Source organism: Rosa rugosa, chromosome 3 (genome assembly GCF_958449725.1).
Source record: "Rosa rugosa chromosome 3, drRosRugo1.1, whole genome shotgun sequence".
Taxonomy (NCBI): domain Eukaryota; kingdom Viridiplantae; phylum Streptophyta; class Magnoliopsida; order Rosales; family Rosaceae; genus Rosa; species Rosa rugosa.
This window is the reverse complement of record NC_084822.1, coordinates 18,794,660-18,818,024: the sequence shown is the minus strand read 5'-3', so window position 1 is coordinate 18,818,024 and position 23,365 is coordinate 18,794,660. Positions and strand designations below refer to the sequence as shown.

At 36.9% G+C, this 23,365-nt stretch overlaps 5 protein-coding genes and 2 long non-coding RNA genes across 7 annotated transcripts; all 7 read left to right on the top strand.

Moving 5' to 3' along the window:
- The first annotated feature begins 3,928 nt into the window (after positions 1-3,928).
- Positions 3,929-5,894, top strand: LOC133737373 (nardilysin-like). Its single transcript, XM_062164941.1, has 5 exons — positions 3,929-4,033; positions 4,301-4,585; positions 5,029-5,178; positions 5,303-5,486; positions 5,674-5,894. The coding sequence occupies exons 1-4, from the start codon at positions 3,929-3,931 to the stop codon at positions 5,414-5,416; spliced, it is 654 nt and encodes a 217-aa protein (XP_062020925.1). The 3' UTR covers positions 5,417-5,486; positions 5,674-5,894.
- Positions 5,895-5,999: 105 nt separating this feature from the next.
- Positions 6,000-8,893, top strand: LOC133736037 (uncharacterized). Its single transcript, XR_009859388.1, has 3 exons — positions 6,000-6,443; positions 8,014-8,098; positions 8,569-8,893. It is a non-coding gene; the product is annotated as an uncharacterized LOC133736037 (long non-coding RNA).
- Positions 8,894-10,148: 1,255 nt separating this feature from the next.
- On the top strand, positions 10,149-11,573 carry LOC133737372 (uncharacterized). The gene has a single exon (XM_062164940.1). The coding sequence runs from the start codon at positions 10,149-10,151 to the stop codon at positions 11,571-11,573; it is 1,425 nt and encodes a 474-aa protein (XP_062020924.1).
- A 114-nt stretch (positions 11,574-11,687) lies between these two features.
- Positions 11,688-13,658, top strand: LOC133737371 (uncharacterized). Its single transcript, XM_062164939.1, has 3 exons — positions 11,688-12,700; positions 12,795-12,900; positions 13,005-13,658. Exons 1-3 carry the CDS (start codon positions 11,688-11,690, stop codon positions 13,656-13,658), a joined length of 1,773 nt encoding a protein of 590 aa, XP_062020923.1.
- Positions 13,659-14,162: 504 nt separating this feature from the next.
- On the top strand, positions 14,163-18,064 carry LOC133737370 (uncharacterized). The gene is made up of 12 exons (XM_062164938.1): positions 14,163-14,363; positions 14,480-14,692; positions 14,784-14,876; positions 14,963-15,076; positions 15,185-15,790; positions 15,919-16,197; positions 16,302-16,585; positions 16,666-16,839; positions 16,956-17,063; positions 17,151-17,220; positions 17,331-17,429; positions 17,902-18,064. Exons 1-12 carry the CDS (start codon positions 14,163-14,165, stop codon positions 17,992-17,994), a joined length of 2,334 nt encoding a protein of 777 aa, XP_062020922.1. The 3' UTR covers positions 17,995-18,064.
- A 1,428-nt stretch (positions 18,065-19,492) lies between these two features.
- On the top strand, positions 19,493-20,044 carry LOC133737369 (uncharacterized). The gene has a single exon (XM_062164937.1). It carries the CDS (start codon positions 19,493-19,495, stop codon positions 20,042-20,044), a length of 552 nt encoding a protein of 183 aa, XP_062020921.1.
- A 1,887-nt stretch (positions 20,045-21,931) lies between these two features.
- LOC133736036 (uncharacterized) lies at positions 21,932-23,339 on the top strand. The gene is made up of 2 exons (XR_009859387.1): positions 21,932-22,177; positions 23,111-23,339. It is a non-coding gene; the product is annotated as an uncharacterized LOC133736036 (long non-coding RNA).
- Positions 23,340-23,365: the final 26 nt, after the last annotated feature.

Genomic DNA, 23,365 nt, shown 5'->3' with positions numbered 1-23,365 from the left:
CAGCAAACCAACCAACGAAGCTTGCCCAATTATAAACAACAAGACCCAGTTGATATATCTTATATAATTAAGCCAATTTTTGAGGGAATGGTTAAATTTTTGAAGACCATATATGCCCTCACATTATACAAATATTAATAAACAAATTATTTCTATATGTGGATAAGATAGTCAATAGACTATATCATATTTGAAAAAGTTGTAATACATCCCATGAAAAAAGGAGAAGGTTCCATAAAATTAGGAGAGAAATTGCTGTAACTTTTTTAATTAAAAAAATAAAAATAAACAAAAGTCAATTGACATGTGCGGAGCACATATTAAAGGGCTAGTAGTTCAATTAAAGAAGAGCTTCTACTCATTTCAAGCGAGGGAACTAAGCTTTCCCAATTGAAAAAATAACCCAATTTGGTTTTTCTCATTTGTAAGAGCATTTTTAGCAGACTCTCTATTGTGACTCCTTAACTATTTTGGAGAGCATGTTTAGCTTTTTATAAATAGCAGCTGCACCAGACTCCTAAGTGGCTATCTATTATAACTTTTAGCTATCTCGCTCCTAAATATAGAGAGCGGAATGAGGCTCTCTATAATTTAAAACACTCATTTTAAGTTAATTTATAAATACATTTAAACTATTTAATATTCATTTAAAAAATAATATAAATTCAAAACTAGCTAAAATAGAGAGCATTGATGCAAACGTAATTCTAAAGTGGCTAGCTAAAATGACTTTTTAACTACTTTAGCTAAAATTTAACTCAAAAATGGCTAGCATTGCTAAAGTTGCTCTAATTATACTTTTGCACAAGGATTAAGAAAGAACTACCACAATATATAAGTATATATATAGGTTTTCTTTTGTTTTGTGCCTTGTCACTTTTGGGCTTTTGGCACTCTTTCAATCTCAACTTAACCATCTTTCAGTGTTTTCCTTCCATATAAACATCAACCCAGCCAATTACTTGAGTTGTTATGCTTAGATTCGAGATCAAGATTCAATGCTTATTGAAGCCATTGCTGGTCATGTATAGCTTGACCAAGAATGAACACTACTACACAAAGTGAATCAGACGACATGTAACAGACGACATACGACATTTTGGTGTCGTCTGAGTTAGTCAGACGACATATTTGTTATATTTGTCGTTTCTTCTCAAACTCAGCCAACACATTGTAATCAATTGGAGTTTGGTAAAATTGATAACTTTAAGACAATAGTTATTAGGACATGTGTTGTCTGAGAAATCAGAAAAAACAAAAAAGTTTAATTTATATTTATTTTTGTAGCCAAAACACAAATCCCTATCTAGCTCAATTCCCTCCCTTGGTCGTATCGAAACCAAAAACTTCCCTCCCTTTCTTGAAAAAAATTAGGTCATTCTCCCTCCCTTTCGCTCTCACCATCTCACCATCTCAGCAGCCTATCGAAACCAGAAATCGATACACTCTCGCTCTCACTCTCACTCTCAGTCTTACTCTCTCTCGCTCTCGCTCTCGCCTCACTCTCTCTCTCCGCCTCTCACTCTCACTCTCTCTCCGCTCGAAGTCGCTACCTAGTCAGGTGGTTTACTCTCTCCGCTGCCTCAGCTCGAAGTCGCCGAAGCTTAAGGCCGCATCAACTCTGGTCGAGCTAGAGAATTGATTAGTCTACAGGTACTATATCCCTCTTTAATAGGGCCTTTGTTTGATTAGGGTTTGGAAATTTTCAATCTGGGTTTGTTGGGTATGATTGGGTTTGGGTTCTGACTCTAAGGTTCTGACTCTCTCCAATATTGCTTCGTCCTCTCTCTCAATCATCACCCTCCATCTCTGTCTCTTTGATTTGATTTATTGACTGGGTTTTCTGATATTATTCAGTTCTCAATCATATTGACAGATTTAGTTCTTCAGCTTTTGATCTGATTTATTGACTGGGTTTTCTGAAATTTGTTTTTTTTTTCTGGGTATATGAATGTTTGGGTTTATTGATTGGATGGTTGCTGCAAATCTGCAATTGCAAATGAAACTGGGTTTTATGTTTTCTGTGTTGTATTGGTTTGAGTTCAGATAGTGGAAAATCAACCTCTTGAGGTATTTAGAAAGCTCAATTTTAGTGGGTACCAAATGATGGAAATTGAAAACATTGGATGGTCTGATGCTGATACCGCTACCACATATTCTTAGCTGACTATGTAAAAGTGATGGGTTTTATTACATTGTTGGTTTTGTTCTTTGTGTTTTCAATTGACGACTTATAAATTGGTCAAATTTCTAATGCGAAAATGAGTGATGGGAATGGCGTTGATGCTGCTATGTACTTATGCAGCTTTTCATGATTGTGCAGATATTGTATCTGATTGGATCATAATAATCACTTGCTACAAGTAAATGAGAGTGATGGTTGTTTAATGTTTAATCAAACAATTGCTGATTGTTCGTTTGATTTTTTGGAACATTGGATTATACCTGCGAGTTTGGGAAAAAAAAGAAGAGCAGCTGCAGCTTTGTTTTTAGATGAAAAGCAAGCAGCTTTGTTTTATGTCAAGTCACTATTAGTGTTGTACTCGTGTAAAAAATAATAAAGAATGCTCTTTTAGTAGACTACTAGACTAGCAGTATGCCTTCTATAATTGTCATGAACTACATGATAGCAGTATAAATCATGAATATTCAAGATTCAATTATATTACTCTTTATATATTCTATAATTGTCATGAACTACATGATGGGAAACTGCCACTTGTAGACCTTGTAGTGTGAAGAGAGTAACATGCTTGGTTTGTCTTATCTTCTAATAGGTCGGGCTTCCCTTTGTATTTTTTGCTATGCTTGTCCTTCATCTTGTCAAGACTATTTGCCACACGTTTTGTTGAGTTGTGAGCATGGTCTGAAATAAAATAACTTGTATACCAAAGGACCTCTCCTTGTTATCTAACTTAAAAAAATGCAACTAATATAAACATGATACTTTATCAAAATAGAGATATACAGTGAATTCAATGGTTGCTCACTATGCCAAAAAAGCTATCAGACAACAGAGTTCAGACGACAGAATAGTCATTTTCTGTCGTCTGAGTGTTTCAGACTAAACTCAGACGACACATAAATTAAATGTGTTGTCTGAATACAATGAGAAACCATACTTGTTTTATTTTGAAGATATGGTCAGACTCAGACGACACTTAAATGTCGTCTGAAAAGATGAAAATTTTCTATATTGAACCCTAGCAGAAATTTTCGAATTCCCTCCAACAAATTTTAGTCTTTTCCCTCTCAAATGCTCAAACCCTATAGCTGACTAGTCAATAGAGTGTTATTCAAATGACACAATTTCTTAATTGTGTTGTCTGAACAAGGTGAGCTTGACTATTTTTGTTTCAAAGTCTCTTTTGGCATAACACTCATTCACCATTTCCCATCTGTGCTCACTCGCTCTCCCTCTCTCTTTTTCACCTTCAGTGACATAATCCCCTTTAATCCTTATGATCAATTTCTCTCAGTCCTTGTTCAAATCCGATCACAATTAATGGAGCGAACGTCGTCCTTCTCCTTGCTTTCCATCTTCGAGAAGAAGACTACCCAAATCGATCTCTACCACCATCTCCTAAATACTCTCTCTCTCTCTCTCAAACCCTGTTCCTATCTTAACCTAAATTTCCCGATTCTCTCTCTCTCTACGTTAGCTGTGCCTCAAACCCATACATCATCTCTCAAAGGATTAATTTTAATTGGAAGGACCAAAGGATGTAGAAAGGGGATCTCGCTCCGTTCCTAGCATCTGTCAATCTCGACTGTCAGTTCGTTCTCTCTGGCTCCAAGGATGCTGAGCTTCGTCTCCGGAAGATGGAAGCCATCACCGAATCTTAGGTTTCTTCTTCAATCCAAGAGAAACCCAAAGGAGGAGAAATTATGCAGTTCCGCGGCTCTCCTGGTACTGCCAAATCCAAAGATGACGAGGCTGCTTGAGACGGAGACGAGCCCAGTTGCTGGAAGCATGTGGACGTGGCCGAGGTACCGAATAATTGAATCAATGCTTGATTCGATTCGATTTGAGGTTGTAATTTTGTGATATAGTTTACACATTTTTGTTAAATTGTACTTGGTTTGCTCTGTGGTGTGTTTTCAAGTTTGGTGTTTGATGTTCTTCATTTAATTTTTTTCCATTGTTTCTTGCTTTCAAGTCAAACTAATTTTCTTTGTTCTAGGTGATTAAAGCTTTGTTATTTTCATTTATTTTGTGCTGCTATATCTTTGTGTTCTCTGTGTTTAATTGTCTGGCTTTCTTTGTTTGGTTTTTCTTAATTGTCTGTGTTCTCCCGAGATTGATGTTTCGTTGCATCTCCGAGAAAAGAATGAGTTTATTCCTTCTGATTTTTCCATTCGTTCTGATGGTCTTGATACTACATATACATCTTCTCCGAGATGTATACTTGATCAACCTTTGCTTAAGTTCTGGTACAAGCTTGATCGTACTTTTAAAGTTCCACGGGCAAATATATACTTTCGAATCAGTCTAAAGGGTGGATTTGATAACTTGAAGAGTTCTCTGTTGACTGTACTATATATCGACCTTCTTAGAGATGAGCTGAATGAGATTTTATATCAGGTCAATGTCTCATCTCTTATAATTACTAGTTACTTTGTGGTTCAGTTTAGAAGGCTGATATTAAATGATGTTTTTGGGAATGCCTGTTTGCACTTGGATCAATTTTGAATCCCTATATAGTCTGGATCCAAGTGTGTCACTACAAGGACTCGGATGCTATAGTGGGTTGTAATGAAATCTACCATTAGTTTTTGTCTTGAAAATTTGTGTTTCTTTATTCAAATCTTTCTAGGCTGTTCTCTTCTCTAGTCTGTTCTGTTCTATTTCCATTCTTAACACACTCCGTCATCTCAACATTTATTAATTCAGTTGTGATATACAATTTCTACTAGCAGTGTTCCACAACATTAAGTAATTTGTGGATCAAATGTTGTTTTCCCTGGAAAGTAGAAATGGTCAATCAATATCTATACATGACAGTAACCTGTATTCTCTGTATTCAGGCCAGTTTTGCCCTGCTGGATACTTCTTTGTATGTGAATAATTACTATCTGGAACTAAAGCTGTGGGGCTTCAATGATAAGCTTCCAGCTGTATTGTCAACAATTCTGACAACAACCAAAAATTTCCTGCCAACTTATGATCGTTTCAAGGTATGCTGGCATAGCCATTGTCTGCACTCTAGTGTGTTTTGGTTTAAGTTTGATTATTCATGTCAAAAGGAAGTACCTTGCTGGTTTCTGGCTTGTTTATGATGAATTCACACATAACATACAGGTTATTAAAGAAAATATGGAGCGTCTGATAAAGAACACTAATATGAATCCTCTGAGTCATGCGGAATACTTGAAACTGCAAGTTTTTGTACCAGAGATTCTACGATGTAGATGACCAGTTGCATGTTTTAAATGGATTGTCTGTTTCTGATGTGAAGTCATTTATTCTAGAGCTTTGGTCCCAGGTATACTTCACATATAGTGAAAACTTATTCACTTCCTTTTCTTCAACTTTCATGTCGGTATTATTAAATAGTGAAAGAATCAGAGAGTACATAGCTGTCAAATGAGAAATTACGTTATTGTAGTTTGGAGTTTTTTAGTGGAAAATGTAGAACTATTTTCAACTTACTGTCATCTCTATATGTGCAGCTTTACATTGAAGGCCTTGGTCATGGAAATCTGTTAGAAGAAGAAGCAATTAGCCTTTTGAATATGGTGAAAACAATTTTTTCTGGACAACCACTTCCTACCGAACTGATGCTTAAGAACAATTGTAGTTGTCTCGCTCCTGATGCTAACCTCATTAGAGATGTCAGTGTAAGTATAAGACTGAAACAAACTCTGTGATTCAGGTAATAAAAACGGATTTAAATGCCCTTTTGTGCTGCTATACATAGTTGTTGAGCTTTGAATGCCCTTAAGTATACATTTTTGTTGTCATTGTGAGCCCTGTTATCTTGTAGTAAATGTTTTAGTCGGTTAGTGTCACTTGTTTTGGTTTTGTTCGTTTTCTCTCTGATTTTTGTTGTTGGGTTTTAAGGGCCTCATCTTATGATCTGTTTTATAGATTTAAAAGGTTCATGTGGTCGATTTAACCATGGTTTCAGTTGCTGTACATTTTGTTGCTTTTTGGAGGCTATGCTCCTTGATTTGCTTGTTTATCATTTAAGGGTTTGCAGTTTTATGCAGTTTATTACTCACCCAATCTTTAGATATTTAAGAACTAAACTTTGATCTGATATAGGGAGTGCCCTCTAGACTTGAAAGAAGCAATATCCAGTGTGTGTTTTGCTGCACCAAGATGTGTTGATCTGCCACAGTTGCTTCAAGTTCAAATGCTATTATTTGTATCTAAATGAGGGAAAGAATTTGTATCAGCTGCAACAGAACTAATGCCAGATTGTGGTGTCAATTGCCAGGTTTTATCATCTTCTAATAGTATAACGGTTTTCCTTGATATTCATCTTGTAGTGCACTAAATTGCGAGGACAGTAGTTGTTCTATATAGGTTTCTACTCTATAGTTATGATACTGCACTTTTACTGCAGTTGATAGAGCTGAGTAGTGTGTTTGAGTCATGACTTCCCTGTGGATGATTGCAAGGATATGGATTTAGTTGCTAGTCTATTAAAAAAAAATGCTATGTTGCTAGTCTAACTCACAGTTTTTGTGATATCCCTCATCCAATTTAAATATCTCTTCTTTTGTGTTTGGGTTTACATTTTTATAAGCCTTGTTAAAGGTTTATTTCTTTTACTTATTTAGTTAGGTGCTATTGTTTTACTTGGTTAGTTGGTTTTGTCTTTCAGTTTGTCAATTACTTAGATTATTAGATATTAAGTTTATTTCTCCTTTTTAGTTTGTTTTGGGGTGTGGGCTTTTATTTGAAAAGGAGAAGTTCAGTTTTTGGTGGCCGAGAAGAAGAAAGAAAAAGAAAAAAAAAAGAGAAAAAAGAAAGAAATGAAAGATGGGTCGGCAAAGTGATGAGAAAGAAGGAAATAGAGGGAGGTGGAGAAAGAAAGAGTAACAAGGGAAAGAAAGAGGAAAATCAGAAAGAAAGAGAGGAGCAGATGGGAAAGTCGATGACAGAGAGAAGAGGAGAAAGAAAGAAAAGAAGAAAGAATAGGAAGAGTGCTCTGGTTAATGATGGGGTGAGTTTAGAAAACCACAAGGTTTCGTTCTAATTGAGTTTGGGTCTACGTCTTTGAGCAATTTAGTTTGAACTTGCCCAAGTTGTGTGGTTATCAAAGACTAATGATCATGACTTACTATGTAGCTATGTAGTCTGAATTTGAAATTAGTAGAGTGTCTGAATTTAAATTTAGTTGTATGGCAGTTGTGACCAAGTGACTAGATAGCTGATCAAAATTGCAATTTGATCTTTTTGTTTTTTTATTAGTTGTTCATTCCAAATTGTGTATGAAGATGCATTTAAGCATGAAAGAGAGAACATAAATTTTGATTGAAGTATATGATAAACTGATAATATAGTGATATAAGGAATGTAAAACAAAATGTCAGTGATACTGCAGTCATAATCTGGCTGAAATTCATTTTGTTGGGATTACAAATTTACAATGCTGTTTTGGATATATACCCTCTCAATATGCAGTTATCAATTGTATTTCCTTTGTTTTTTTTTAATTCTATTTCTTGATAAATAAATCAGCAGATGAATCAGTAGTTACATTTGCTTGGACTTAGCCATTTGCTTTTGTATTGTGATTAGTTACATTTGTTTGAATTTCTTTTCATGAGTCACTGAAACGGATTGATTAAACTAAATCGGTCTTGCAATTTAAAATGACCTTACTTGGTCTTGCAACCTGGTCAAACACTCCTTTTATTTTTTTATTTCTCAGCCTTTCAATTTTCTTGCAAGTGCATCAGATGAAAAGGACAAAAAAAAAATAGATTAAGACAAATGTACTGCAATAGTCTCTGAACCATAGACCCATTATACATCATCTTAAGTTTTTTCCACTGCAGTGTACAGGTTTGCTGACTGCGGTGCTTAAGGACTACTCTACTATATATATGATATCAGAAGCAGGTGTCCAATCCCAGCCTGAAGGTATGGATAGTTTCTTTTCCTGTTATCTTTAGTTAATGTATTGCTTGCTTTGTCTTTTCATCAATCTTAGTTCTCATTGTGAAAAAAAGTATCTATTTAAGTCATTCATCTCATCTCCATGAACTGATGTAATTGCATTGAACTTTTTTTGACTAATGCTTTTTGTTTACTTAGAATAGTGTAAATTGAGAATGAGTGTGTGAAGAGTAAATTATTTTGTACAGGTCTATATATATGCATACAGAACATTTTGTCACTTCATAAACCAAAGAGCAACATTTTTTTAATCAAATGTACAATTTCCCTCGCTACTTTTGCTAACAAAAGTGAAAAGCTTTTCCAGAAGATTCATTCTACCGGCTTAGACAAAGTAACCAAACGAAATGCATTTGCTTGAGAGAAGAAAAGTGTTTCATTGAGTGCCTTTGAATTTTTTATTTTTTGGTAATGGTTTTTCAATTTCATGCTAGGATATGTCTGCTGGAGCAAAGGACAACTTCCAAAACCAGTTTTGGGCTGGAAACCAAGATAGTGGCAGCATCCATTCCTTTTATGATGTCGCTGCTAATCCAGATTCGTATGGCAAAGGCACCAGATTTTTGAGACAAGTAGAACAATGTATAATGTAGTTTTACTATATCTAATGTATCTATAACGTAATTTCGATGTAAATTCAACCATATCAATAGTATACCCGCAGCACCGCGCGGGCATTTTGCCTAATAGGAATATAAATGTGACATTTGAAATACCATGCAACCACTAAATCAAAGTCAAAATATGTTGTTGGAGCTACTTAAGAACAACAGAATTTAGGAAAAATCTATTGTTATATTCCCACTCAAACAACAGAAAATTGTGGTCTCACAATCAAAACAAAGACAAAAATATATAAACTTCTGTTGACTCAAAATAAAAACAACGACATATAATTGTAATTTAAATGAATGTACAACAACAAATAATTGTTTTGTGTTAGTAGTTTAACTAACAGTTAACTGTTAGTTATTTTCCCACTCAAACAACAGAAAACTGTGGCCTTACAATAAAAACAACGACAAAAATATATAAATTTTCGTTGACACAAGACAAAAACAACAACATATAATTGTATCTTAAATGAATGTACAACAACAAATAATTGTTTTGTGTTGGTAGTTTAAATAACAGTTAATTGTTATTAGAATACGAAACAAACAACAGAAAACTGTTGTTGTAAGTCATTATAAATAACAGATAACTGTTGTCTGAATTCTCTAACAGACAACAGATGACTTGAAAACCTTCTGTCGTCTGATAAATAAGACGACAGAGGAAATCTGTCGTCTGATGCCCCAAGAGACGGCACCGTACTAGACAACAGAAATTTTTTTAATCAGACGACAGATCTCCTCTGTCGTCTGATTGCTTTTTTGGCATAGTGGCTTAATACTTTGCAGTAAGTGAATTGTGTGATTACTAGCATTAATTTGTTGTGCTGGAGCAAAGATGTGGTTATGATATTGATCTTGAAATTTGTTACCATGTTAGGTAGATTTGCCTAAAGTTCAAAGGGTTGAAGAAGGTCAGCTGGTGTTGGTTGGACTAAATTAAGCTTGCCATCCTTAAGGTATATCACTTATTTTCTTCTTTGGACATGAATGTATAAAAGGCCTCATGACTGTGGTTTGCTGCTTGTGGTTGTTAGTTATGTAATGTATATATATGCTTTATAATATGGCTTAATTATCCTTAGTCTATAAATATGGTAATGGCCGGTTTGGAAATTAAAAGAGAATATGTAGCAGTCTTCTAATATGCGACGTTTTATGTTTTGGTGGAATATGGAAACATTTGAATTGAATTGGCTTCTTCTGTTTTTTGGTTTTCTTCTTCTTTTAAAGTAGCTACATTATGTTGATACATATATAAGATAATGCTTTTCGAACTTGGCAGATGTGAAGTTTTTTTTTTCTTTTTAATATGGATAAGTACTCGTGTATATATTGTGTTGATACATTAGAGAATGCTTTTTTAAGTTGTCTGAACTTAAGTTTGTTTTCTTTTTAAGATGGATAAGTCTTGGATGCATGCTGATAGGAGATCACATACATATAAGCTAGGTGTTCAGGAATTCATTAAGTTTGCTGTAGAGAATGCAAGCGATATAGATCATATCTGCTGTCCCTGCGCTAAATGTGGGGGTACAGATGGGTTCTTATCAGCTAGGATGATAAAAGATCATCTATATTGGAATGGTATAGATGAGAGTTACAAAGATTGGGTATGGCACGGAGAACCTTCTAGGGCAACGATGAATGTCATTGAAGGGATATCTGAAGCTACTGTTGATATGGTAGAAGATGGAGATGGGGCAGATAATATAGGGCTGGAAAATCAGGGAGAAAATAGGGCTGGTGAGGATGAGCAGTTTATCGATAATGGTGAGGAAGAGCAGTTTGTTGATAATGGTGAGGATGAGCAGTTTTCAGCAGAATCGAATGACTTCATGAAGCTAGTTGAGGATGGAGATAAAGCTTTGTACCCTGGTTGTACGAAGCACACAAAATTAAATGCACTTATACAGACCTATAACCTTAAAGCAAAACATGGCATGTCTAATGTGTGCTATTCTGACATGTTGATCATGATCGCCATGTTTCTTCCTGAAGGTAATGAGATACCAAGTTCACATTATGAGGCCAAAAAGACTTTGGTTTCATTAGGAATGGACTACAAAAAGATACATGCATGTCCTAATGACTGCATTTTGTATAGAGGACAGCATACTAATGCAACTAGTTGTCCTACATGTGGGGAGTCAAGGTGGAAATTAGGGAAAGATAATATTGTGAAGCAAGGGGTACCCGGGAAGGTATTGTGGTACTTTCCCCCAATCCCAAGGTTCAAGCGCATGTTTCAGTCCACAAAAACTTCCAAAAGCCTAACTTGGCATGAGTATGAGAGGAGTAAGGATGAGTTTATGCGTCATCCGGCAGATTCCCCCACTTGGAAGTTAGTGGACCAAAAATGGCCAGACTTTGGCAATGACCCTAGGAACCTCAGACTCGCACTTTCATCCGATGGTTTCAATCCCCACAGCTCTTTGAGCAGTAGATATTCTTGCTGGCCAGTTATACTAGTTACGTATAACCTCCCACCATGGCTGTGCATGAAAAGGAAGTTCATGATGCTAACTATGCTGATTTCCGGACCTAAACAACCCGGAAATGACATTGATGTGTACTTGCAGCCCTTAGTTGATGATTTAAAAGCTTTGTGGGATGGGATAGATGGAGTGTATGATGCATTTAGAGGAGAATACTTCAAACTGAAAGCTGTTCTCTTTTGGACAATTAATGACTTTCCCGCTTATGGGAACTTGTCGGGTAGTGTCACTAAGGGATACAATGGCTGCCCTATATGTTGTGAGAACACAAAACCTCATCGGTTGTCTCATGGACAAAAGATGAGCCATATTGTTCACCGGAGATGATTACCGCGCCATCATCCTTATAGAAGGCAAACTAAGGAGTTCAATAACCTACCGGAATATGAAACTGCCCCTGAACCTTTAAGTGGAGAAGAGGTCTTGCAAAGGGTTGAGGGGATGAACCGGCCATTCGGTAAAAAGAACCCTTCTCCAACATATAAGGGTCTAGAAGATGGAAGCAGACCTTGTTGGAAGAAGAAGTCCATATTCTTTGATCTTGAGTATTGGAAATTTCTTCCGGTTCGACATAATCTCGATGTCATGCACATTGAGAAGAATGTATGTGATAGCATTATCGGTACATTATTCAACATTCCTGGAAAAACAAAGGATGGAGTCGCTGCTAGGTTGGATATGGTAGATATGGGCATAAGGACTGGTTTGGCACCAGAACCTGGGAAAAAAAAAGACAAGCTGCCTTTGGCAACTTGGAATCTGCTGGTAGAAGAGAAAAGAGCAATGTGCATGTCTTTTTTCAGCATGAAGGGTCCTTACAGAATTTCCTCAAATATAAGGAATCTTGTTTCCTTGGATGACCTAAGGCTGGTGGGGCTCAAATCACATGATTGTCATATGGTCATGCAACATCTACTTCCTATTGCTATACGTTCAAGTTTAGAGAAGCCGGTCCGGTATGCAATCATTCGGTTTTGTTTGTTCTTTAAGGCTATATGCAGTAAAGTAATAGATGTTAGAGAGCTAAAAAAAATGCAAGAAGACCTAGTTCTGACAGTTTGTGAGCTTGAAAAGTATTTTCCACCTTCGTTTTTCGACATCATGATTCATCTCACAGTTCATCTTGTCAGAGAAGTTGAGCTTTGTGGACCGGTATTCTTTAGGTGGATGTACCCTTTTGAAAGGTACATGAAAACCCTCAAAGGCTATGTTAGAAATCGAAACCATCCAGAGGGTTGCATTGCTGAGTCCTATATTGCTGAAGAAGCCGTGGAATTTTGCTCAGAACGTGCACTTTCTGAGGATACAGTTGGCATCCCATCAGTAGGCATATTCGATGTAACTTGCAACAAACCCTTATCTGGTGCTACTATTGTATCTGTCTATGGAAGGGAGTTGGAGCTAGCACATCTATGTGTGTTACAGAATACAGAGGAAGCAAGACCATACTTCGAGTAAGTATACATTACACTTTCAATCTGTTGTTTACATTTGTACAGCTTTCCGCAGTTAAAAATGTTAGTTTTGATCACATTTATAATTTTGCAGAGAACATATGGAGATTTTGAAGCATACCTATCCAAGGTTCAAAAAAAATGAAAATTGGCTGACCAATAAGCAAAATTTAACTTTTGTTAGCTGGATAAAGGAGAGGGTACGTGTCGTTAACAAAAGTATCAATTTCATTATAGTAGTCTTCATTACTGGTTAATTTTTGAATAAGTGGCTGTGCATTAATATGTTTATATGTTTTCATAGGTTCTTGAAGAATTGGGCAATCCTAATCATGGTATCTCTGAAACTTTGAGGTGGATTGCAGATGGACCGAATCCGGATGTACCTACATTTTGTAGTTACATGGTCAATGGGGTTCATTTCAATACCAAGGAACGTGATAATGTTAGGAAAGTGCAAAATAGTGGTGTTTTCCTAAATGCTCGTGCTTTACAAGTATCTAGTGCGAAGGACAAAAACCCCAAACTGGATGATATGCAATTTTATGGGGTGATTACATCAATTTGGGAGATGGACTATCAACAGTTTAGAATCCCTGTGTTTAAGTGTGATTGGGTTGAAAATGCCAAGGGCATTATAGTAGATGAGTTTGGGTTTACGTTGGTAAACTTGAATAGGATAGGTCATGTGGCCGATCCATTTGTTTTAGGTAAGGATGTGAAACAAGTATGGTATGCATCTGACCCTCTTGATGATGATTGGTCAGTAGTTATTCAATGTCCTGATAGAGATTATGCCCACGATGGGGATGAAGAAGAAGAGCTTGACAATCTGGAACTTGAGCAGCAGCCCTTTGTAGCAAGAATGCCAGCAATTGAGTCGTATGACAATGCAGTTGGTGATGATGAGAACCGCTACTTGCGAGAAGGGAATGAAGGGATATGGGTTGATAAATGATAACTCTCGAAGTTATCTGTTTAAGTTAGGGATTTAACAAATCTCCCCTAAACCCATTTGTAGTATAGGCAGTTAATGTTGAGGCACTTTTAGCATGTGTAATGATCATTTTTTGATGATGTCTGATAATGTAAAATGGTTTAATTCTCATTTACTTATCTGATGTTATAAATATTAGGAACTTGATTGTATTTGCTTTTGTGTTTATTTTTGTATCGCAACACTTAATTATTATAAATAAAAAGCTTACTGTATTTGGTTTTGTGTTTTCAGATTATGGCACCTTCAACGCGAAGACCTTCATCTCAAGCACTAGCAATGGCTAAGAGAATGAGAGAAATTTAGTTGGGGACAAGGTGTACTACCAAGAGATCAAAGGGAACCAGTAAGGCTTCAGTACACGGTGCATCAAAGGCCTTGTCATTGAAGCGACGACGTCATTCGAAGGGTTCAAAAGCTGTCAGAAAAGAAGGACTGAAGTTGCTTAAACGAGGGTGTGTAACTATGTGTCGCATTGTGAGGCGAAAAATTATTGGAAAGAAGATGACAGTTAGCTTTAACGATAAAGGGGAACCCATAGGGAAAGCTGGTAAAGAAATGCAGTCATATATTGGGGTGTTAGCTCGCAAGAAGGTTGCAATCTCGAATCCTACATGGAACGATGTTTTAATGGAACATAAAAACAAAATCTGGGAAGGTGTAAAGGTATGATCCATATTTCCTAATTTTTGATCTTTTGGTATTTCTGATGTGTTGCAGATAATTCATGCTTACTTGTTCAGTTACTTATGCGTTGTTGGTTGCTATTTTCATGTATGTAGTTGGCGTTTCTGTTGCGTCCAGAACACAAAAGAATGGTTTTAATCTCAGCAGGACGGAAATGGAGAGAATTCAAAAGTCATTTGACTACCCGCTACATTCTCCCTTATAGGGATAACCTTGAAATGATCGAGTCTCGTCCAGAGGACTATCTTTTCATTAATCAACGGGATTGGGAGATTTTTGTAAAGGATAGGTTGTCTGACACATTCCTGGTAAGTAAGAACTATTTGGCAGTTACTGTTTTGTACATATTGATTGAGTGTTTACAAGTTAAGCATGTAATGAGTGGACCTTGTTATGTAGGAATTGCATGAGAAACAGAAAAAAAAAAGGGCCTTAAATAAGTATCCTCATCGGATGTCACGTAAAGGATACGCTGGATTGGAGGAAGAACTGGTTAGTAATCAGTTGCATGTTTCATGGTTTGTACATACTGATTTATTATACAATGGTATAAATATTGACTTGATCAATTTATATAGTCTGGATGTATGAGTGACTCTGAACTTGATCGTGCAACGATGTGGATTAAGGCACGTCAGGACAAGAATGGTGGGTTTAAAGATCCTTTGGTAGAGGAGAAGGCCAAAAAAATTGTAAGTAATTTCAATTTGGTTTGAGATCAGCCATTTGAATGTAATGTTACACCATCAATACTTTTATATATATATATATATCTCACCCTCAAACACTTGTATTTTCAGGCTGCTTTGAAGAAAAAGGAGGTTGAGGGAGAGTTAAGCACTTCGGGTGCAGATGATGTGTTAACCTTAGCATTAGGAAATCCTGAAAATACTGGAGTAGTAAGAGGAGTGGGAGGTTGTGTGAGGAAATCTACATATTTTAACCTCCCAAAACGTCAAAAGCAAAGTGTTGAACAGACTGTTAGGTTAAGTGTTCAGAAGATAATGGAACAAGAGAGGGAGAAGATATTAGCAGAAGAACGAGCAATTTGGGAGGAGAGATTTAGGAGGTTACTAGAGAAGGTTGGTGCGAGTGCTTTGCAAACTGAGTCCCCCAAAGTTTCCACCCTTGACAAGCAAGTGGGTTCTGGACAAGGAAGTTGTTCAAATTTGCAAGAGAAAAATGTTGTGGGAACTGAAAAACTGATTTCTGCCACTGTTAAGAAGTCTTTGGATTTAGAACATCTTCAGGAGCCATCAAAAGAATCTTTGGAATTAAAACTTCCTCTTCAGGAGCCAGTAAAAGATGTGAATCCCATTAGTGGAGTGGAGTTGAATGCTACTGTGAAAGATGTCAAAAATAGTCAGGTGGTTGTTGATCTGGAAATCCAGAAGGGTTCAATTCAGGTAATTGTAAATGTGTTCTACATTAAACCATTACATCGTTAAGTTAGATGATGTGTTATGTTGCCATGTTACATTATTTGATCAACTATCTTATATAGTGCCTCATTATAACATTTTATCATTTTTAGGCACAAACAATTGGGAAAGAGTGCCGATTGGCTACAGGTTCAATCGATAATGTTGTAGCAATTGCAACAATTACAGAAGTCAATGGTGAAAACAATAGCCAGCTTATCCATGGTGTTCCATTGGGCAAGGGAAACAGGCGTGTGTCAATTGTCACTTCTCTAGTGGATGAAGCTAAGCTTCCATTTCCGATTAAAGATGAAATAGTGACTGTTCGAGATGCTATCGGGACTTATGTGGCCTGGCCTGAAAACCTTATAATTTTTCAATGCGAGTCTAAGGTAACAAATACTACTTATAACTTCATTTAAATGTACCTTAAAGTTAATTCTTGCTTTGATGACTTGTCCCTACTGATTTGTACCATTTTCTGTTACACAAGCAGACGACAGCAAAGAGTAAAGGATTGAAGAAGAGAAAAAGGGCAGATGAAGATGATGATGAAGAGGAAGATATAGACACTGCATCACTGCCACCAACTACTCCTGCATCTCTTATTGCGGTATGCAATTGGGCCAAAGAAAGAATGAGAAATGCGCAAACAATTATCTGCGAGTTCGATGAAAAGATTTTCGGACATCCATCCAAAACTTTTATCTGCAAACATGATATTAATAATTTTGTTACCATGAAGGAAGTATCGGGCAGCTGCATAGACATCTATATTCGGTAACCTACTCACATTAGTTGGAATTTACATATACGTGTCCTAAAACTTATGGTTTAATGTTGCATTCTTTCATTTGTAGCTACCTATATTGTGTGTTGAAAAAAACAAAAATGGTAGATATGGTTGGATTTCTGGACAATACAGATGTTGGTGCCATTGGGTGTGGCAGTCCAATTGAGCGTTCCCGTGCTATCGCCGATAGGCTAAAACGAGCAAAGCGTGGTCAGATTATTTTGGTGCCATATAACTCTGGGTATGTAATCTTCATACATTGGATACATGCATTCTGAAATTGATACGGTCCTGAATATATTGTGATTTGATGTCCATTGTCTTGAAATGTGAATTTTTTTTTTTTCTGCTTTGAAGATGTCATTGGATGCTGACTGTACTCAGTCCTGAAGAAGACATTGTCTACTTCATGGATCCATTAAAGAGGAGACTCTGCACAGGAGAGTGGAAGAATATTGTTGATAAGTAAGTGGATGTTTTTAGTAGTAATGGACTTAATTTAAACTGATGTTTCAGCTGCATATTAACACAAATTTTCTGCTAATTTTAAAGTGGCATCAAAATACATAATGCTCAACTCAAGAGGCAAGGCAGAAAGGCAACTACTTGGAAAAACTGTGCGGTACGATTATGAAACCTTTTATGAAACAGTTTTTATAATTTTTGTTCCGAGAAGTTGGTTATTCCCGAATGAGTTTTGCCCATTGTTGGTATTTAATATACTTTTTTTAGGGTATTCCGGAGCAAAAGACGGACAAAGACTGTGGATATTATGTAATGAGATATATGAAGGAAATAGTGGAAGATAAGAGCTTAGATTTTTTCACCAAGGTAACTACAACTAGTTGAGGTTGCTTGGAATATAGTTACTGAAATTTTGGTTTCTGTTGTGTTTCATGTGTTTGGGTGAATATGACTTTTGGTTGGTGTTGGTTGCTTGGATTATGTCAAGGTTGTCCAGAATGCTTGAAATTTTGGTTGCTGTTGTTTTACATGTCTTCTGTTGAACAATGACATATATATGTAATTTTTTGGTTAATGTCGATTGCTTGGAATGTCAGGAAAGTCCAAAATCCCTTAAATTTTGGTTGCTGTTGTTTTCAATGTGTTTTGGTGAATATGTCATATATATATATAATAACTGCATTTGCTGTTGGTTGCTTCGATTATGGTTATTGAAATTTTGATGTCAATTACTAAGTGGCAAGGTTGTCCAGAATACATAATGCTCAATGACAACTATATATAGATTCTTTTTGTAATTTTGTCCATTACTAACTACGTACAAACCAATTTATTTCAGTGGGAGAGAAGAGGCAAAGCAGCATATACCCAGGAAGATATTGATGTGGTCAGAAATGAGTGGGCAAAGTTTATTGTGAAGACATATATGTAAGCATTGTGCTTGGTACTTATGGAGCTATATCTTCTTTTTTAGTTGAGTTGAAACTTTGTTCTATGGATTTGGTTGGACATGAGTTGATGCTTGTACTTTGAATTGATCGATAATGTAAGATTTGCGAGAATGATGTATGAGAATGATGAAGTAAATGACAACTTTGAATTTCATATATATCTGCCTATTTCCAGATCAATTATGCAAACTCAATTCCAACAACATATATATGAATGTAACTGTTGTAGTGCAAACTATCACACAACACAAAAGAAAGGACCAAATAAAGCTTATTGTCTGAGGAGAATTCAGACAACACCTTTATATACCAACTTGTCATCTCAAAGATATTCAGACAACATTGGCATGTACCAACTTGTCATCTTAAGCTAGTGTAGACAACAATGGCATCCAGCAATTTGTCATCTTAAAGGAGCACTGACAACAAGAAGGAAAAAATATTGTGGTCTGAGGTTCATTCAAGACAACAAATTCATCAACATTATTGTTATCTTAAATTACATTTAGACAACATCAGTATCATCAAACTTGTTATATAACTGTTAATTCAGACAACAAGAAAAAAACAATCTGTGGTCTGAAATTCATCCGGTACAACACATGCTTAATTAATATTGTCATATTAATTGAATTTCAGACAACATTGGAATCTAGATAATTGTTATCTTAGGGATATTCAGACAACATACGGTAATTGAAGATGTAGTCTAAGGTTCAACCGAGACAACACCATATCGAGCAAATTGATATTTGTAATGCATTTCACACAACATTTGGTAATCAAAAATGCTTGTGTGATGTTTACTGCACACATCAGGTCTCATACAATATTGTCGTTGAAGATATTTAGCAGACAACAAAGGCTTCGAAAGATTGTTGTGCTTGGTGAATTTCACTCAACACCCCGACAATAAGCTGTTGTCTGTGTTCATACCCGACAACAGACTACCGTCATGAATCGAAATTTGGTAAATTTAGACAACACATATTTAGGTACACATGTTGTGTGAATGACCAGAGAGACAATTAAAAAAGAATGTTGTCTGATAGGGGAGATCAGACGTCATGCCAGTTTACAACATCTCCATTTTCTTTCAGACAACAGGCTTTTGACTGTTGTCTGATTCACTTGGTGTAGTAGTGGAATCTTGTTGATGAATCTCTTTGGCTTGTAAGTAAATGAAAAGAGATTGACTGATGACGTCTTTGCTATTGGGGAAAATTGACATGATCGTTCAGAGAGAGAAGACGAGAAGTGGTATAGAAGGGGTAAAATAGGATTTAAAATTTTACAAAAATTAGGGGAGGTCTAGATAGTAAATTGGGAGGTCTAGAATTACCCTTTCTGAAAAAAAAAAAAAAAGACTGAAGTCTGAGAAACAAAAATCTTTCAAACTGTACTACATTCATGTTGAATTAACCTAACATTCATGTAGCAATTGCCTCTGCTGTGCTACAGACGTTGAACAACGGTTAGATGGTTCCAACACCGAGGTGTTCTAACCACATACCAGATAATATCCGTTGGCAACCCCCGCCACATAATACTGTCAAGATAAACTTTGATGGATCTGTTAAGTCCGGCTCTGCTTCCTCAGGCTTCATATTTAGAGATTCTTTGGGACAACCTATTCTCGCAAGCACGACAAATTCGGGTTCTACAACCATTCCGACGGCGGAGGCAATTGCCTTACGGGATAGCTTAATTGCTGCTATGGATAGGGGACTCCAGTTCATTGAGGTTGAGGGAGACTCAAAGCTTGTCATCGATGCTGTTAATGGTGTATCTCATCCACCTTGGAAATTACGGAAAATCATTACGGATATTAGATCACTGGTTGCTTCTTTTTCTACCATTACCTTCAAACATGTGTTTAGAAAGGCAAACTTTGCTGCTGATTCTGTCACCAAACTTGGCCACACTAGTTCGGATCGTATTTGGTGGGTCAATTGTTTTCCACCAACGGTCTCTAGAGCTATTTTGTTTGACACTGTAAATTGTGGAGGGCCGCGCGGCCTAAGTATTTAGTGTATTTCTTTCCGTATCAAAAAAAAAAAAAAACCTAACAACGTACCACAAAGGCTGATCTAGGAGTCTATGAAGTTTGAACATTGTCGAGAATACAGTACATATTTTATGTATGTTCACAAGAATCATCAATGGATACAAAGAAAATGAAACAAACAGAAAACGAGCCACAGACGCAAAGACATGTACATATTTTACGGTACAGATGCAAACGACGAGCGAAATGCTAGTGGAATACCACCAAAGACAGATACATATTCTTGAACTGAATTCCATTGACCTTCCATGTTTTGATAACATTATTCTCAAAAAGGATCGTTCCCATCGTCTTTGGAGTACTGCTCTTATTTCCATTTCTTCATCTTCTCTTTTTTCTTTTTCCAATCTGAAATATTACTCTCATCATCTTCACTAGATGAGCAGACGGAGTAGTCATCTTCCATGTAGTCATCATATTCACCTTGGGGCATTACTAGGTGCACCCCATAGCTTTTACAGCGCGCTGAACCTTGGCTAGTATGTTCCAAAGTAACTCGACAGGTAAAAGGCAAGGATTGACGATGAGCAAAGTTAACCAATGGAATATAGAGCAGCCACACATGAGCTGACACCATTTCTTTTGCTTCAAAACTAAACGAACGTGTAATACTACTGTAATACCCGGTTGTTTCTTTAATCAAAGCAAACAGTGTGCTTTACTTTCATGATTCGATTACTTTAACTTTAATGATTATGCTGGGTTAATTGTTTGTATTGATCGACATTGCCGACACTCTCTCTCTCCCTCACTCACACTCTCCCTCTCTCCCACTCACACTCTCACTCTCTCTATCAGCCGAACCCAGCAAGAAAAACAGAGCAACCATTCACCTGCCGACCTCTCTCTCCTCAGGCCACCTCAAGACGTCGGACCACCTCCAGTAGCTTCGCCTAGACCTTGCGCAGCCGCCAGTGGCATCCTTGCGCCGCAACATGAACTGTAGTGACGGCGGAGGACCTGGCTCCGTTTGAGCCGATTTCGAATCAATCTCAATATCTTGAGCTACAAGCCACCAATACTCTTGATTCTTGGCTCATATGATTCGCATCAACTTTCTGAACAAGCACCAAGAAGAACCAGACCTGAATCGACCATTTTCACGTTCGTCGGAGCTCGACCGGTTTTTGATCGAAAATCAAAACCTTTCGATCGTGATATCTCGAGTTATAGTGCATCGTTTTGATTGATTCTTGAACCAGTGGGTTTGCCTTGATGTTCTTAACAACTCTCTAGAAGGAATCGGGGCCTGAAATTGAAGTTTTTACGTCGAAATCTTGGCTCGCCGGTTTCTGCATTTCTTCGCCGGTTTCTGGAAAATTTCCGGCCACCTTCAACTGTTCTAGGTAATTTCCGACCACTTCCTTTCGTTTTTAGACTTCATGCTAGTTATGAAAGTTGTTAAGCATGATGAGAGGAAGAGGAGCAGCCCGGCCCCGACACCATTGGCGGTGGTCGGCGGCGGCTCTGCCACTAACTCCGGCGGCCCTTTCCGGCCACCTCCGGGGATCAAAAATATGGTTTCTGTACATTTTCAGATTCTATATTTCAATACGATCATTTTGATATATTATACGCAATTTTTGGATATCGTATGATTAAGTTATGAATTTTTAAGTTTCGATCGATTTCGATCGTTAGATTTGTGATATGTGAAGTTAGGACCGTCAGATGGACTTGTAGTTTTGATATGATGATCTTATGACTGTCCCAGTGACTTTGTGTGGCCATGGGCGAAGATCCGATCGTTGGATCTTCGTATAAATGCAAAACAGTGATTAGGGAGGCGATTCGTGAGAATCCGTCCGTCGGATTTTCGTATAAATTTGTGAAGATGTTAGTAAGGACGATTCAGGAAGATCCGACCGTTGGATCTTCGTGATGATTTTTGGAGGGTGATCCTAAGGGCGATCCGTGAGGATCCGACCGTTGGATCATCATTTAATTTCGATCCGACCGTTGGATTGTCGTTTGAATATGTTTTTGAGTTATTGGCTAAGTTAAGGTCATGTGTGATTAGGTGATTGACGGTCTCCCTTGGGTGAGCGGTTTTGGTGTGTATTGTGTTGAATTGAAGACGCAGCGGGAATATCGAGGTGAGTAAATCGCACATGGTTCATTCACGAACCGAAATTCGGTGATTTTATTTAATTGAGAAATTGTGGAAATTGTTTTACGAAAATAAATATTTGTTTTAAATTATATGGACTTGATCGACTACGGTCCATAGGTAAGTAAAATGTATTTAAACTATAAAAATGAATTTCTAGATTTTATTGCATGTGAACTATAGTTGGTATTAGTGGTCACTCTTGTGTGGGTGACTACGTATATATATATTTACGTGGAATATATATTGGATGGTGTGATTTACTGAGTTATATTTTGAGCATTACCCTTGGAATATGTGATTTATCTTAGATGTTGTGTTGTCTATGATAATGGGTAATTGAGTAAAGTGCGATAGTTGAGTCGTTGAGATGAATTAAATGAGGAGTCGAGTGAATTGAGAAAAGCAGTCATTCGTAAGGTGAACCTTGGCCCAGGTGACACTTTACGATACAGTTAGAGCTCTAGTCTGTCTGCCATCATACTGCTTGGGGGATAAACGAGTTATCATATGCCCTTGGGTATGACATGACATACTGAATGGGGTGATTAATATAATTAATCATAAGCCTGTAAGTATGATATACTGAATGGGGTGATTAATCTAATTAATCATAAGCCTGTAAGTATAATATACTGCATGGGATGATTTATATAAATAAATCATAAGCCTGTGAGTATATATTGAGTAAACAGTTGTTTGTTTTTGAGTAGTCATGTTGAGATGTGAGTTGATTGATGCTTGAAGTGACATTGTACACTTCAATTATTATGCAAAGAAAATACTTGAGTTAAATTTATGCATGAGTTGATTTGGTTACTTTAAATCGTGCAATCCTTTCATTTACTCATACGAGCTTTGCAAAAAGCTTACCGGGTTTGTATTGTTGCAATCCCGGTACACTATTCAAACGGTGTAGCGGGTAATCCTGCAGGTCAGGAGAATCAGGGCGGTGATCGAGCGGGTTAGAGTATTTGTTATAGTTTTACAGCATTTGTAATAGTGAGGTGAGTTAAGCTCATTGAGCCTTACAATTTGATTTGGTGAGAGTGTGTTGTAATAATTAACTTGAGGATTTGATTTATTGTAATATTGAGAGGTGTGAAGTGTGGTTGTTTGTGAGAAAAAAATTCAGGACGTTTATTCTATTAAGTTGTATAATTCATGTTTCGGA

What these genes read in the sequence shown, in the direction of transcription:
- LOC133737373 (XM_062164941.1), top strand. Translation starts at nt 3,929, where the DNA reads ATGACGAGGCTGCTTGAGACGGAGACGAGCCCAGTTGCTGGAAGCATG. An exon ending in TTGATTCGATTCGATTTGAG is followed by an intron (nt 4,034 to 4,300) that starts GTTGTAATTTTG and finishes TGTTCTCCCGAG; the next exon opens with ATTGATGTTTCGTTGCATCT. An exon ending in CAACTTATGATCGTTTCAAG is followed by an intron (nt 5,179 to 5,302) that starts GTATGCTGGCAT and finishes CATAACATACAG; the next exon opens with GTTATTAAAGAAAATATGGA.
- LOC133737372 (XM_062164940.1), top strand. Translation starts at nt 10,149, where the DNA reads ATGGATAAGTCTTGGATGCATGCTGATAGGAGATCACATACATATAAG.
- LOC133737371 (XM_062164939.1), top strand. Translation starts at nt 11,688, where the DNA reads ATGAACCGGCCATTCGGTAAAAAGAACCCTTCTCCAACATATAAGGGT. An exon ending in GAAGCAAGACCATACTTCGA is followed by an intron (nt 12,701 to 12,794) that starts GTAAGTATACAT and finishes ATAATTTTGCAG; the next exon opens with AGAACATATGGAGATTTTGA. An exon ending in TTAGCTGGATAAAGGAGAGG is followed by an intron (nt 12,901 to 13,004) that starts GTACGTGTCGTT and finishes ATGTTTTCATAG; the next exon opens with GTTCTTGAAGAATTGGGCAA.
- LOC133737370 (XM_062164938.1), top strand. Translation starts at nt 14,163, where the DNA reads ATGTGTCGCATTGTGAGGCGAAAAATTATTGGAAAGAAGATGACAGTT. An exon ending in TCCAGAAGGGTTCAATTCAG is followed by an intron (nt 15,791 to 15,918) that starts GTAATTGTAAAT and finishes TATCATTTTTAG; the next exon opens with GCACAAACAATTGGGAAAGA. An exon ending in CTACTTGGAAAAACTGTGCG is followed by an intron (nt 17,221 to 17,330) that starts GTACGATTATGA and finishes TACTTTTTTTAG; the next exon opens with GGTATTCCGGAGCAAAAGAC.
- LOC133737369 (XM_062164937.1), top strand. Translation starts at nt 19,493, where the DNA reads ATGGTTCCAACACCGAGGTGTTCTAACCACATACCAGATAATATCCGT.